This window comes from Gopherus evgoodei, chromosome 21, assembly GCF_007399415.2.
Source record: "Gopherus evgoodei ecotype Sinaloan lineage chromosome 21, rGopEvg1_v1.p, whole genome shotgun sequence".
Classification (NCBI taxonomy): domain Eukaryota; kingdom Metazoa; phylum Chordata; order Testudines; family Testudinidae; genus Gopherus; species Gopherus evgoodei.
In genome coordinates, this window is record NC_044342.1 from 1,497,329 (window position 1) to 1,513,028 (window position 15,700).

General features: G+C 44.1%; 2 protein-coding genes across 2 annotated transcripts; both read right to left on the reverse strand.

Annotated features, from left to right (window-relative positions):
• Positions 1 to 1,879: 1,879 nt before the first annotated feature.
• LOC115638324 (olfactory receptor 4M1-like) lies at positions 1,880 to 15,700 on the reverse strand. Its single transcript, XM_030539920.1, has 3 exons — positions 15,695 to 15,700; positions 5,075 to 5,084; positions 1,880 to 2,820 (listed from the first exon to the last, which is right to left on the reverse strand). The coding sequence occupies exon 3, from the start codon at positions 2,816 to 2,818 to the stop codon at positions 1,880 to 1,882; it is 939 nt and encodes a 312-aa protein (XP_030395780.1). The 5' UTR covers positions 2,819 to 2,820; positions 5,075 to 5,084; positions 15,695 to 15,700.
• On the reverse strand, positions 10,818 to 11,756 carry LOC115638374 (olfactory receptor 4N2-like). The gene has a single exon (XM_030539966.1). It carries the CDS (start codon positions 11,754 to 11,756, stop codon positions 10,818 to 10,820), a length of 939 nt encoding a protein of 312 aa, XP_030395826.1.

Here is a 15,700-nt window from a genome sequence, read left to right on the forward strand (position 1 = left end):
TGGGGGCCCTGATCTCGGTTGGGGCCTGTGCAGTTCCCGGTACAATGGGACATAATCTCAAATGGGGTCTGTGTAGCATCTGACACAATGAGGGCTATGATCTTTGGTTGCTTGTTTAGCCGGTACTCTAATAGAAAGAATGATTCAATGGAACTTGGGAAGTTTGATTCAGCTAAGTATCTGCTCTTGTATCTATCATAGTGGTTTTCAACCTTTTTTCATTTGTGAGCCTCTAAAATATTTAAAATGGAGGTGCAGACCTCACTGGAAATCTTAGATGTAGTCTTCAGACTTCGAGGGGTCTATGTACCACAGGCTGAAAACCACTGATATATCAAATCTGTGAGTGGCATAGTGAAAGGCATCTAAAGGAGATGGATTACCTGATCTCATTAAAAATACTGGTAACTGGGCAGCCACATTCCTAGGTGGCTTTGAAAATCTAACTCATAGGGGCAGAGTTAAGGCTGTTAGCGCAACATTTTCCTGAATTGTGAGTCTTTAATTGTGCAGCCTTCATGTTCTCTTAATGCCAGTTGTGGGATGGAGTGTCCTATGTTTTTAAGCAGGGAGATTGGAGAAGGAAAAATAGAAAAAGAACCAGCTTTGCTCTCTGGGGCTTTGAAACCTTGCTAGAAGTTGTCACATGGGACAGAGGAAAGGTTACTTTTAAAGGGATTTTTTATTTTCTTAAAAATAGGTACACATTGACAGTTCTTTGGTAACTTCTCTCAGCCCTCACCACTCTCTTGATGAAATTCTCATGCACCAATCTTCACAACTGATGTAAACTCTGTAATTAGTCACAAGATACTCCAGAGATAATCTAGAGTTACCCCATATAGAATAAACAAACAGTACACTGTTACTCTAAAGATACTACAGAGTTATTCCATGGATATGACAAAATAACTACCTCGTCATTACCCTATAGATACTACAGTGTTACAACAAAGTTACTACTTAGATAATACTGATTTGCTACAAAGGTCTTAAACAGACGTCATAAATTTACTAAATAGATACTTTACAATAATTACACAGGTTTTCCCCAAGATACTACTTATTTGCTAAAGAATTGCTTCACAGATACAAAATAATTATTCCATGTATCCTACAGGGTTAGTATATATTTATTCCATAGACATTACAGTTACTATGGTGTTGCTCCACACATAATACAGAGTTCCTCCATTGATGTGACAGAATCATGACAATGTTATTCCATGGATATGAAAGAATAAATCAATCGGTACTACTGTATTTCTATATAGATACTACAGAATTACTCTGTATATATTACAGTTACCCCAAAAATACTGTAGACTTATTCCACATTTATAGCAGAATTACTCCATGGTTTATACAGAGTTACTATATAGTTACTCCATAGATACTACAGATTTCCTACTAAGTTTCTCCAGACACAGTAAAGTTACTCCATATGTATAACAAAATTACTACAATGTTAGTTCACATATACTACACACTTACTTGAAAGTTACTCCATTGACTTGGAAAATTAGTTCATAGGCATTACAGCATTAGTACATAGACATTAAAGAGTTACCTCGAAATTGCTCCTTATATATAACAGAGTTTCTCAGCAGATACTACAGAATTGCTCCACAATTACTCCATAGATACATGAGACTTGCTCTTTCATTACTTCATAGATTCTTCTGCATTACTCCAGTTTTACTCTGGTGTAAATCAATGCAGATTCTGGCCCCACACATTGATAAACCCACTAAGATTCTTCAGTTAAGAGGCCAGAGGGGACTGCTGTGATAATGTAATCTGACATCCTGTATAACACAAGACAGAGTAATGCCCTGAAAAAATTCCAAATCCTGCACTTCTTTACTCTGACTTTGTTCTATTTCCCTCTGCAGAGCCCCTGTCTGCCCAGCAGCCTCTTCATGGCACTGATGATCTCCTTGTTCCTAAGTGTGTAGATGATGGGATTCATGAGTGGGAAGACCATGGTGTGGAACACAGACACCACCTTGTCCAGGAAGAAGGTGTGGAAGGGATGGCAGTAGATGTAGATGGCCGGGCTAAACATGATGAAGACGATGATGACATGGGTGACACAAGTGGAAGCCACTTTGCTCGTCGCCTTTGAAGGGTAACCTGCCCGAAGCCGGACCAGCAGCACCACATAGGAGATGAGCAAGAGGAGGAAGCACATCATGGTGGAGAAGCCGCTGCTGAAGAACATGAAGACCTCCAGCATGTAGACGTCAGTGCAGGCCAGCTTGATCACCTGGGTGATGTCACAGAAGAAATTGTCCAGCTCGTTGGGGCCACAGAATGGCAACCGGATAATCAGCACGACCTGCAGGACAGAGTGCATGAAGCCTCCGGCCCAAGCAGCCCCAACCAGGGCACAGCAGACCTCCCTGCTCATCATGCTGGCATAGCGAAGGGGATGGCAGATGGCCACATACCTATCAAAGGCCATGCCCATGAGCAGGAAGACTTCAGCTGCCCCCAGAAAGTGGATGAAGAAGATCTGGGCCATACAGCCCCCATAGGAGATCATTTTGTGGTGGGAGAAAAAGTCAGCCAGCATCTTTGGGGGGGTGACGGAGCAGTAGCAGATGTCCAGGAAGGCCAGGCTGGCCAGGAAGAAATACATGGGGGACCCCAGATGAGGGTCTCCCCGGATGCTGAGGATGATGAGGATGTTAGCTGGGAGGATCACGGAGTAGAAGATGAGGAACAAGATGAAAAGGAAGAGCTGGATCTCCCGGGTCTGGGATAGCCCCAGCAGCACAAACTCCGTCACCCCTGTGCCATTCTTGTGCTCCATCCCTGAAAAAAACCAATATGGTACATTATCATTGCTACAACTGAGGACCCGAGCAGTTAGCCAAATATTTATGGTCTAGTAGGTAGTTCCAATTAGGAGGGGAATTTGGGGCCTGAATCAGGAATTTCTTTGATGCAATCCTGCATATATACAAAAAATATACAAAGTTCTTTTTCCCTGAAAACAGGAGGAACCAAACAACAGGAGAGAGTGTCTTTGATCACCGCTCCAGTCCTCTTTCAGCCAGCAGCTCAGCCTGAAACCTCTTTCAGTCTCTCAGCTTCTTTCACCCTCAGTCTCTCTGTCCTGCTCCTTACAACCCCCCTTACAGAAAATATACCCAGCAAAGCCATGCACCCACATAATTCACTTTTCTGGATGGACTCACATTTGCCTTTGTTTTGTCTCTCCAATGTATCTTAAACGAGAGGCAGCAGTTATGCCCCACCCATCAATTTCTAGATCCCAAAGCCAGAAGGGATCCTTGTGATAGTCGGACCTCCTGTATCAGGCTTGGAAGGGTGAGATTTTTATCAGCAAATGTCAGCCAATGTTGCTTTCACTGAACACACACAACCTGGTGAAAAAATATTCCCATCAATAATGATCAAAATTTACAAAGGCAAAGTAAAAAAAAATGTCATATAAGAACTTATTGAGTTTGACATAAGCTTATTTACTTTGTATATTTTGACATGTGATGTTGACAGTTTGTCTTTTAACAGTTATAAAGCTTTAACATTTCGAATCTCAACATCTGCTGTCATGAAATAATAATTGTCCCTGTTGTTTGATTCCCCCCTAATTTCCTGTGTGAAAACGTGTATTGCTAAACATCCAAAAAGGTGTTAAAATAAACATCATTATTATAGCAGATGTTCAGAGCTGTAAATAATGCTGAGGCTGGTGAAACAGGCTTCGTTTGCACAAAATGTCTTTGAATACAGCCAAAATGCAAAGTGACACATGCGTACAGGACGGGGGACTGTGTCCTGGCAGTTAGGGACTGAAAAGGATTGACTGCTCAGAGCGGAGAAGTAACTCACCGTGAAGTATAATGAGTGCGGTGGTGAGCAGGAGCAGGTCGAGGTCCTGTCCTCTGTACTGGCACTGGTAAGAGTGATATTGGAATCCTACGTTCAGTTCTGGGGTGCGTGTTTTGAAAAGGATGCTGGCAAATTGAGGCATGGGGGGCAGAAAGAGCTGGAAAAGTGATCCGAGGGCTGGAGAAAATGCCTGGCAGTGAGAGATTTAAAGGGATCAATCTTTTAGCATCTCAAACAGAAGACTGAGAGGTGACTTGCTTATGCTGTATAAAGACTTTCCCAGGGAGAAAAAATACCAGCCACTAAAGGGCTCATTAATCTAGCAGAGAAAGGCAGAACAAGAACTAATAGCTGGAGCTTAATGCCTGGTAAGCTTGATTTAGAAATAAGGCCCCAATTTCTAACCAATTTGGTTAATCATTGGAAAAAACTCCCAAGGGAAAGTAGTGGATTGTCCATCTTTTGGTATCTTCAGAAGCAGCCTTTCTGGAAGATGCTGTAGTCAAACACAAGTGATGGTGTTCAATGCAAGGGCAGCTGGGTGAAATCCGCTGGCCTGGATTATACAGGAGGTCAGACTGGGTGGTCTAGCAGTTGTTTCTGGCCTGTAAATTTATGAATCTAAGAATCAATGAATTTATGAATTATGGTAACGTCTAGTGGTTACTGAGGTCAGACCTCCAGATATGCTGGGTGCTGCACAGATCCTGACTGAGATCAGGACCCCCCCAAAATTGTTTATACATTCTACTATTGATATATTTATAAATTAATTTATGTATCTATCTGTGTAGTTGTTGCTTCCCTTATTTCTCTCTACATTCCTTCATTTCTTCTTCTTCCATGCATGCATGGATTCTGCCACACATTCATCCTTTTAATCATGGATTCATTCTTTTTTTATTATTTAAATCCTTCTGTCCCTGTAATTTATCTCCTCCATTCATGTGTTTAATAACCTTTCTTTCTTTCTACAGTCGTTTATTTATTCCTTCCCTTCATTAGTTTACTCACTCAGTGAGGAGAAGTTCCGCACACACATACAGTCAGGTATCACAGTGGCCTTGCTAGCTTCTGCTTTAGTCATGTATTAAGAAATGCCCTCAGATATTTATCCTTCCATTGGCTCATTCATTCCCCAGCTATCCATTTCCTGCATTGGCTGAGTCGATACAAAGACACGGTGGATGTGCAATGGGAACAGCAACACTTGAAATACCCTGGTATGCGCCATCAGATATGCTGTGAAACCTGAACTCCGTCCTCCTGAAGCAGCACACATGTCTATTAGCAACTGAGATAGCAAAGGGGGATTTTGGCGGGGACTGAGGGGCACTGGTGGAGCTGCATGGGAGGGAAGGTGGGGAGCTCAGGACTGGGCTGGCAGGGGCTGTGCATCAGGAGTGGGTGGCATCGTCAGAGCTGGAGGGGAGCCCAGGACTGTGATAGCAGAGGCTGTGGGTTAGGATTGAGGAGCACTGGCAGAGCCGATGCAGGAGGTTTAGCTTAGGAGGGGGGTTCCGTTGGGCCTGAGGGGCAGCCAGAACTGGAGAGGGAGGGCTGATGGGGATGGAATGAGAGGGGAGGACAGGTTAACACTCACCCTGTGCTGCCTCCCATGGCCAGGTCCCATCTCCGTCCCTGCCTGCCTCACGGCCCCTCTCCCTTCGCACAACCCCCTGCTATATCCCCTCTGAGGCCCCCAGGGAGCTCTGGTTGCTGGCCAAGGTGTGTGTGAGGAAGCAGGTGTAGCTCAGCACCCAGGGGCCTCGTTAGTTGGGACTGGAACTAGGTTGCCACTCTGCAGAATTGTTCCTCTCACCATCCCCATGTTCGCTCAGGTGGGACATGAGTCCCTGTGACTGAAGTGCTGGGGGTGCCAGGCTGCGATTGCTCAATTTGGGCAAACTGCAAAGAATGGGACAGACAATCCCCAAAATTTGTGGTTATTCTAATACTTAGATTCACCAAGTCAGAAACAAATCAGCTTCTACAATAGCTCACTGGTTACCCAGAAGCCAGAAATAAGTTCCCTTAAAGCAACCCAGCCTTGGGTTCCCACCCAGACAGCCAAGTCAAATATGATGATTACTGAAAATCTTGTTCATTATATAAAAAGTTCGACCAATCCCAAAGGATCGGACACAGTACCCACCAAGTTAGTGATGATCTTACCCAAATACACACTTACAGACAATTCTTATTAACTAAACTAAACATTATTAAAAGATCGTTATACATACAGACATGAATAGAGTCCTTAGGTCAGTTTCATCATAGAGATGGTGAGCTTTAGAGTTACCAAGAGTCCTTTCTGAATTAGTTCATAGGTTACAGTCCAATGTCCAATATCAAGGTAATCCAGATGGGACTGGAGACCTCTGTCTTTTAGCTCAAACTTCCCTGATGAAGCTTAAGCAGATTCTAGATGCAAGGATCAGGGTCCAAGAGTCCTTTTTATAATTCTCTGGCAGGCTATTGCTATTATGCAGTCCTTGGGTGAACAAAAGTGGTTTAAAAGTGATCTCTGTTTCTTAAGCATCACTGGATTAACACAAGGTAATTACCAATCTTCAGCCATTTACAGGTTGTTAACTACATACTTCAAAGAAAAATAAGAACAATGATATTACTACATTCACAGTTCATCTAAATATTAACAGAATACAGTGATTGGAACCATTTGGTTACATTGTCAACCTCTAATAAGATATAAGTAAACATAGACACCTACAGTCACTATCTTCTTCCAGTTCTTTAACAATACAAGTTTACATTTCAAAGCTCTAGTCCATGTAACATGGAATGGCCCTAATTGCCATTTACATATCTTTTAATAGATATCTAAAGGTTGAATCTGTGTCATTTAGCTTGCTAGTTGTGTATCCCTTTCTGGCCCTGCGTCACAGTCCTGCTGTCCGTAGGTGGGGAAACTGAGGTACGGAGAAAGGGAGTTAAATCACAGCACCCCAGGAATGGAACCCTGAAGTCCTAATTATCTCACAGAGAGATCACCCCACCACATTATAACTCTTAGCAAGGGCACTCAATTAAATACAAATCATTGCCCCAAATGAAACCGAAGGTGGAATTTCAACTGGGGAGGTTCCGACCTCCCAGGGGAGCGCTCAACACATGGGGCTTAGAGCTATAATGACAGACATACTCAGACAGATCAGGGCTCACCCCACCAGTAGGGGCAGCAGGGACATCCTCACCCCACAGCCAGCCACAAAATTCTGCCCCACCCCCAGAGCATGCCCAGGGACTGGCCAAAGAAACGAGCTAGCCACAGCAACACTGAGCTGGAGGGTATCACCACAAACGAGATGTGAGCTACAGCACCATAGTTGTATCAGGATCAAGATGCTTCCACATAAGCCTACCAGCAGATATTTCAGTGCTTTGGGAATGTTGCTGGTGTTCCACATAGCTGCCTAAGGGGGTTAGGTGCCAGCTGAGCAGGGTTTCCTTTGGCTCTCACTAGGCCTAAATGTGAGATGTAGGCTTTTAAGCTGGGAGCTGGGTGATGTTTGTGCTGATATCCCCATGGGAATTGAGGCTCTGTTTCCTCACAGCAGCGCCTGACATAACTCAGCCAAAAATATTTCTAAGGAAGCTTCTACCAGCTGGTCAGGAGACCCTGAAATGTCCTGGCCACTCACAAACCCCATGGTCAGAGTCATCCAGGTGTGATACATGAGGCACAATATCCAGCACTAAGGAGAAGGACTAAAGATAGGGGGGCTGCTTAGCATGGCAGAGGAGACACCGGGAGCTGCAGAAGAACCCAAGGATGTTCCAGAGGGAATTAGGTGTTCAACTCCCTCATTGCAAAAGCTGATGGCTCTGAGTAGGGAAGGAGAAGATCTCTGTTAGGAGAAAGCCACTGGCCACATGTGTCTCCTCTGGTCATCGTGGTATCCTGCTTTGGAGGTGGGAATTAAAAGGTCCAGTCCCCCTACTCCAATTATTGATCCCTGCTGGAACGATTTCAACAGGAGACATTCCCACACCAGGTTATCCCATAGCCCAGTGCTGTAGCTGTGCTGCTATAAAGCAAGAGACCCAGCTTCCTTTTCCTTCTTCACACCATGGAGATGAGGGATTTGAAACTGGGGCTTTCACATTTTGGTTCGAGCTGAATGTAATATTTCATCTACCCTCCCCTTGCATGTGGGATTTTTAGCACCCCAACTTTTCCAATTAACTACATTTTTTCTGAAAAATTTCAACTCAATTCAGGTTGACCCAATTCTTTCTCCTGCAGTTTTTTCCGAACTGCCAGTGAACAGAAAAATCAGTGATTCATCCAGTTCAAGTAACTGCTGGGCAAGCTGATGCCAGTCTACCTCCATGCATGCAAAGTACCCACCACAAAAACCAACATAATATTGGTTTGGTATGGGCAGCACCCAACAAAATGGAGGTCCTGATCTCGGTCAGGATCTGTGCAGCACCTGGCACAATGGGGTCCCTGATCTCAATCAGGGGTTATGCAGCGCCTGGCACAATAGCAGCGCTGATCTTTAGTTGCTTCTTTAGCTGATGTTCTACAAGAATGATTTTAATGGAACTTGGGCAGTTTACTCCAGCTGAGTATCTGATCCTGTATCTATCACAGTGGTTTGCAACTTTTTTCATTTGTGGAAGATTATGATGGTGCAGACCCCTTTGGAAATCTGAGACATGGGCTGCTGCCCTCCAGGGGTCCATGAACCACAGGTTGAAAACCAGTGATATACCGTATTTGTGAATGGTAAAGTGAAAGCCATGTAAAGGAGATGGACGGCTCAATCTCATTAAAATGATTGGGAACTGGGCAGCCACATTCCTAGGTGCCTTTGAAAATCTGACTCATGGGGGCAGAGTCTAGGCTGTTAGTACAACATTTTCCTGAATTGTGAGTCTTTATTTGTGCAGCCTTCATGTTCTCTTAATGCCAGTCTTATGTTTTAAGCAGGGATATTTGAGAAGGAAAAGATGAAAAGAAATTGGCACATGAGGCAGAGAAAAGGTTACATTTGAAGGGATAAATTTTATTTGCTTACAAATAGTTCCATATTGACAGTTCTTTGCTCACCTCTGTCAGCCCACATCACGCTCTTGATGAAATTCTCATGCACCAACCTTCACAACCGATGTAAACTCCGTAATTACTCATAAAATACTCCAGAAATAATCTAGATTATCTCACATATAATAAACAATCACCTCTAATGAACAGTTCCTTTATAAACACTGCAGAGCTACTCCTCAGTTATGACAAAATTATTCCATTGTTATAACTCTATAGATACTACAGAGTTACAACAAAATTACTATGTAGATAACTCTATATTATATGTGGAGCAACTCTGTTGTAACCATGTAATGTCGATGGAATAAATATATACTAACCTTGTAGGACACGTGGAGTAATTCTTTTATATCTGTGGAACAATCCTATTGTAAATAAGTAGTACCTTAAGGAAAAACGTGTGTAATGACTGTGTAGAATCTATGTAAAGAATTTATAAAGTCTGTTTAAGAACAGTATAGGAAATCAGTATTATCTACTGTGACAAAGTTCCTCCTCTACCTTGGTGGGTCCTGCGCTTATTGGCGGATTTGTTTGCCTCACAGATTCACCATGTGGGTTGGGAAACAGCCCAGAGACCTTCCCCTCTGGTAGAAACCACAGTCCAGGTCAATTCCTCCTGTGTCTGGTCAGGAGTTGGGAGGTTTAGGGGGAACCCAGGCCCTCCCTCTACTCTGGGTTCCAGCCCAAGGCCCTGTGGACTGCAGCTGTCTAGAATGCCTCCTGGTACAGCTACGTGACAGCTACAACTTCTTGGGCTACTTCCCCATGGCCTCCTCCCAGCACCTTCGTTATTCTCACCACAGGACCTTTCTCCTGGTGCCTGATAATGCTTGCACTCTTCAGGCTTCCAACAATATGTCTTCTCACTCTCAGGTCCTCGTGCCTCTTGCTCTCAGCTCTTTGCATGCACGCCACAAACTGGAGTGAGGTCCTTTTAAAACTCAGGTGCCCTGTTTAGCTAGCCTGTCCTAATTGATTCTAGCAGTTTCTTAATAGGCTCAAGGTGTCTTAATTATCCTGCCTGTCTTAATTGGTTCTAGCAGGTTCCTAATTACTCTAGTGCAGCCCCTGCTCTGGTCACTCATGGAGCAGAAAACTGCTCATCCAGTGACCAGTATATTTGCCCTCTACCAGACACCTGTACCTCACTGGTTTGGGTCTATCACACTACATAGATATGACAGAGTCATTACAATGTTACTCCATGAATATTGCAGGTTTACTCCATGGATATGAAAGAATAAATCCTTAGGTACTACTTTATTTCTATATAGATACTACAGAATTACTCTGTAGATACTATAGTTATCCAGCAAATACTGTAGACTTATTCAACAATTATTGCAGAATTACTCAATAGCTTATTCAGAGTTACTCTATAGTTACTCCATAGATACTATGGACTTACTACTGAGGTCCCCCACAGACACAGTAGAGTTACTCCATATGTACACCAAAATTACTACAATATTAGTTCACATATGCCACACTGTTACTAAAAAGTTACTCCTTTGACATGGACATTTAGTTTATAGGTATCACTGTATTAGCACATAGACATTAAAGAGTTACCTCAACATTGCTCTGTAGATATTACACAGTTACTCCTCAGATACTTCAGAATTACTCCACAATTACTCTATAGATGTTTCAGATGTGCTCCATTGTAACTCCTTTGATCCTACCTCATTACTCCAGCATTACTCTGGTGTAATTGAATGCAGATTCTGCCCTCTCAAATTGATAAACTTGTATAAATTCACCAGTTCAGAGGGCAGAGGGGACCTCAGTGATCATCTAGTCAGACATAAGCCAGATAAATTCCCTGAAATAATTCCAAATCCTGCACTTTTAAAATTTCTACTTCCTTTTAATTCCTTTGGCAGATCCCATGTCTTACCAGCAGCCTCTTCATGGCACTGATGATCTCCTTGTTCCTGAGTGTGTAGATCATGGGGTTCATGAGGGGGAAGACCACGGTGTGAAACACATATACCACCTTGTCCAGGGGGAAGCTGCGGAAGGGCCGGCAGTAGATGTAGATGGCTGGGCTGAACATGATGAAGACGATGATGACATGGGTGACACAGGTGGAGGCCGCCTTGCTTGTCCCCTTTGAGGGGTCACCTGCATGCAGCCGGACCAGCAGGGCCCCATAAGAGATGAGCAAGAGGAGGAAGCACATCAGAATGGCCAGGCCACTGTTGAAGAACATGAACAACTCCAGCATGTAGACATCAGTGCAGGCCAGCTTGATCACCTGGGTGATGTCACAGAAGAAATTGTCCAGCTTGTTGGGGCCACAGAATGGGACTTGGATGATCAACACCACCTGCAGGATAGAGTGCATGAAGCCCACAGCCCAAGAAGCCCCTACTAGGGCACAACAGACCTCCCTGCTCATCATGCTGGCATAGCGCATGGGATGGCAGATGGCCACATACCTATCAAAGGCCATGCCCATGAGCAGGAAGACCTCAGATGCTCCCAGGAAGTGGATGAAGAAGATCTGGGCCATGCAGCCCCCATAGGAGATAGTCTTGCGGCAGAAGAAGAAGTCAACCAGCATCTTTGGGGGGGTGACGGAGCAGTAGCAGATGTCCAAGAAGGCCAGATTGGCCAGGAAGAAATACATGGGGGAGCCCAGATGAGGGTCTTCCCGGATGGTGAAGATGATGAGGATGTTAGCTGGGAGGATCACAGAGTAGAAGATGAGGAACAAGACGAAGAGGAAGAGCTGGATCTCCCGGGCCTGGGATAGCCCCAGCAGCACAAACTCCATCACCCCTGTGCTGTTTTCACGCTCCATCCCTGTAACACACCCACATGGTACAATGTCACTGCTACAATTGTAGACCCGAGCAGTTAGCCAAAATATCAGAGTTCCAGTTAGGAGGGGAATTTGGTGATGAAGTCAATAATTTCTTTGATGCCATACTGCATAGTTACAGAGAACATATAAATCCTGTTTCCTGAACACAGGAGGAACCAAACAACAGGACAGAGTGTCTTTGATCACTGCTCAAATCCTCTTTCAGCCAGCACCCCAGCCTGAAACTTTGCTCAGTCTCCCGGCTTCTTTCACCTTCAATCTCTCTGTCCTGTTCCTCACCCAAACACCTCCCCTTACCCAAACAATACCCAGCAAAGCCATCCACCCACATAATTCTCATTCCTGAATGGACTCACATTTGCCGTTGTTTTGTCTCTCACACCTATTCTAAATGAGGGGCAGCAGTTATACCCCAGCCACCAGTTCCTAGAATCCAACACCAGAAGGGATCCTTGTGATAGTTGGATCTTCTGTATTAGGCTCGGAAAGGTGAGATTTTTATCAAGCAATGTTGGTTGAGGTCGATTTCACCAAGCACACATGCAATCGGATGATGGAATATTTCCATCCATAATAATCCAAATTTACAAGGCAAAGTAAGAAAAATGCTGCTTAAGAATTTCTTAGTGTTTGACTTAAGGACATTTACTTTGTGTATTTTGACATGGGATTTGACCATTTGTATTTATATGGTTATAAAGCTTGAATGTTTTGAATCTCAGCATCTCCTGTCATGACATAATTATTGTCCCCGTTGTTTGATTCCCTCCTAATTTCCCATGTGAAAATATGTATTGCTAAACATCCAAAAAGGGGCTTAAAATAAACATCGACATTGACCATCTAGATAATAAAAATGGACTTTTGCTGAGCCTGTATATAACATGGGCTGTGGGAACCCCCTGGGTTCATGCTGGTTTGAATTTGAGGAAAAATAGCCCCACTTGATTGACATTGACCCCCAACATAATTATAGTTTATTATTTGTATTGGGGGAAGGCGTTTGAATGAGTAGCGCAAAATATTCTGGCAAAAACTAGCACTAGCGGAATCAATAGAGCCCACGTTAAATGCACTGATGGCTAATGGAGAGATCGTAATGAGTAGTCGTCACTGGTGATTCCTCCTCCACTGAGGTGTTTCCAGTGGAGTTCTGCAGGGATCAGATCTTGGTCTGTGGCTATTCAACCGCTTTACCAGCGATAGGGAAGTGAATATAAAATCACTGGTGATCGTAGGCAGGTGACACCACGAGTGACAGAGTGGTAAATAGTGCTGGGGCAGTCACACGGAGGGAGCCGGATTGGTTGGTGTTTGAGTTCAGAGACACGCAAAGTGACATATGCCTACAGAACAGAGGACTGTGTCCTGGCAATTAGAGTCAGAGAAGGATTGGTGGCTCAGAGCAGACAAGCAACTCACTATGATGTACAAACAGAGCAGTGGTGAGCAGGAACCCAGCACTGTACCTGGCACTGGTGAGAACGATACTGGAATCCTATGGCCAGCTCTGGGATGCATGTTTTCAAAGGATGCTGGCAAACTGGAGGGACACGGGGCAAAAAGAACTGCAAAAATAATCCAAAGGCTGGAGAAAAAGCCTGGCAGTGAGAGATTCAAAGAGCTCAATCTTTTTAGCGTCTCAGAAAACACATTGAGTGGTGACTTGCTAATGGGATCTAAGGACATTCCCGAGGAGAAAATACCAGGCACTAAAGGGCTCTGTAGTCTAGCAGAGAAAGGCAGAACAGGAACCAATGACAGATGCTAACTCCAGACATACTCAATATAGGAATGAGGCACCAATTTCTAACAATGAATTTGGTGAATCATTAGAATGAACTCCCAAGCGGAGGAGGTGGATTGTCCTTCTTTCCATGTCTTCAGAGCCAGACACTTTTGGAAGATGCTTTAGTCAGACATAAGTGATGATGTTCAATACGGGGGCAGCTAGGTGAAATCTGCTGGTCTGTATTATAAAGGAGGTCCGACTGGATGGTCTAGCAGTTATTTCTGGCCTTTAAAGTTATGAATCTAAGAATCTATGAATGTGTAAATTATGCTAACGTCCAGAGTTTACTGAGGTCAGATCTTCAAATATGCTGGGCGCTGCACAGACCCTGACAGAGATCAGAGACCCATTTTGTCAGGTGCTGCCAGATCCTGACTGAGAACAGGGCCTCCTAGGGTGACCAGATGTCCCAATTTTATAGGGACAGTCCCGATTTTGGGGTCTTTTTCTTATATAGGCTCTTATTACCCCCCACCTCCATTCCGGTTTTTCACATTTACTGTCTGATCATGCTAGGGCCTCCCCAATTATTTATACATTTTATTATATATGTATTTATAAATTCATGTACGTGTCCATTTGCTTATTTGTTCCTTCCCTTATTTCTCTCTACATTCCTTCATTTATTTACTTGTCCATTTATTTATGTTATTCTCTCATTTATCCCTGATGGCCACATCTGACTTCAGTCATGGCTGTAGTAGAAACGGTACCTGAGACATAAGCCCTTGCATCAAAGACCTGGTGTGAGGCTTGAAGCCTGAACTGAAGTGGTGACCAAGCCTTGCTAATACAAAGCAAAGTTAGCAAAAGTCAGGCTGTGAGCATACGGCCGGCTCTGTCTGTGTGCCAGCTCACAGAACTTGGTAAGAACAGAGCTGGGACTGCAAAAATACACGTATTCCTAAGTGTTAGACACAAGACACATGCAAATACGTTCCAGAAGTGTGGTACCAGAACACACTGATATCAAATACGGTACAAACACACCACTGCCAAAAGATAACAAGAACATACTGACCCCTGCTAAAGATAAGGTCAGGATGACAGTGTGATGACTAGAGATGTTTTGGCTGAACCAACATGTACAAGGTAGAGGGTCGTAACTAACCACATAAGATGGGGGTAACTAACAACATCACACGGGGGTAATGGACCATGTCAGAGGGTGGTAACTGACTACATCCAAGGGGTAATACCTAACTTGTTTATATTGATGTATGAAATGGAGTCTCAGAGGGAGTGTCTCCGGCTGGCCTAGGGGGCAGTGGAAAGTCCCGCCGCTGACTGAGCTGGTCCATTGTGATGGGCATGCACGTGCTAGTGATTCTGTAGAGTCTACAGGATACTAGAGCTGTGCTTCATGAATAATAAAGCAGGCCGGGTGTCTTTGCTAATAAATGGGTCTGTGGTTACTGAGCAGTTTGTCCAGAGCTTGCTGGATGGGCGATCTGGCCAGAGCCAGCACAGCATGCAGCGAGAACACACATGCAGCAATTATCTGACAACACTGGTGACCCCAACAACTGATCTGGTAAATAAGTGAGCTGTGCTTTCTAGGAACCATGATCTAACACAGCAAAAAGCTACATTCCAGGGAAATCCCTTAGCCCCTCCCTGAAAATCCCCACAGCATTTGATAGGGTCTGGACATGCCAGGTTGCCAGCAAAAGAAGTCCATATGAATTTATAAAAGATAGTGGAGAAGAAACATGGAATGGACCGTGTAAGGCTAGGGCAGAGACTGGAGACTTGAGAAATAAGAGTAAGACGTAGAATATTGCAAACTATGGCCATGGCTGATAAATGGTTAAGAGAACACGCCACAACATTGGCAGGGTAAGTAACAGAAAGAGGAAGAGTTAAAAGAAGCAGGAGAAGCTCCAGAGCCCTGGAACACTCCCGCTCTCCCAGCAAGGCAGCAAACAATCCAGAGACTTTATACCTTACAGCAGGCACAGCAACAGAATAAACCATTGGAAACAGCTGGAAAGAATCTGCAAAAAGAGATATGTCGTCCTCTCTTATACGTATTGGTGGTGAACAGCAGGCATGAAGTAGCGCCCCTGTGCCTGAAGAATGGGGACAAACATGGAAAAAAGGCAAAGTTACAAAATGTAACGGGGGC

What these genes read in the sequence shown, in the direction of transcription:
- LOC115638324 (XM_030539920.1), bottom strand. Translation starts at nt 2,818, where the DNA reads ATGGAGCACAAGAATGGCACAGGGGTGACGGAGTTTGTGCTGCTGGGG.
- LOC115638374 (XM_030539966.1), bottom strand. Translation starts at nt 11,756, where the DNA reads ATGGAGCGTGAAAACAGCACAGGGGTGATGGAGTTTGTGCTGCTGGGG.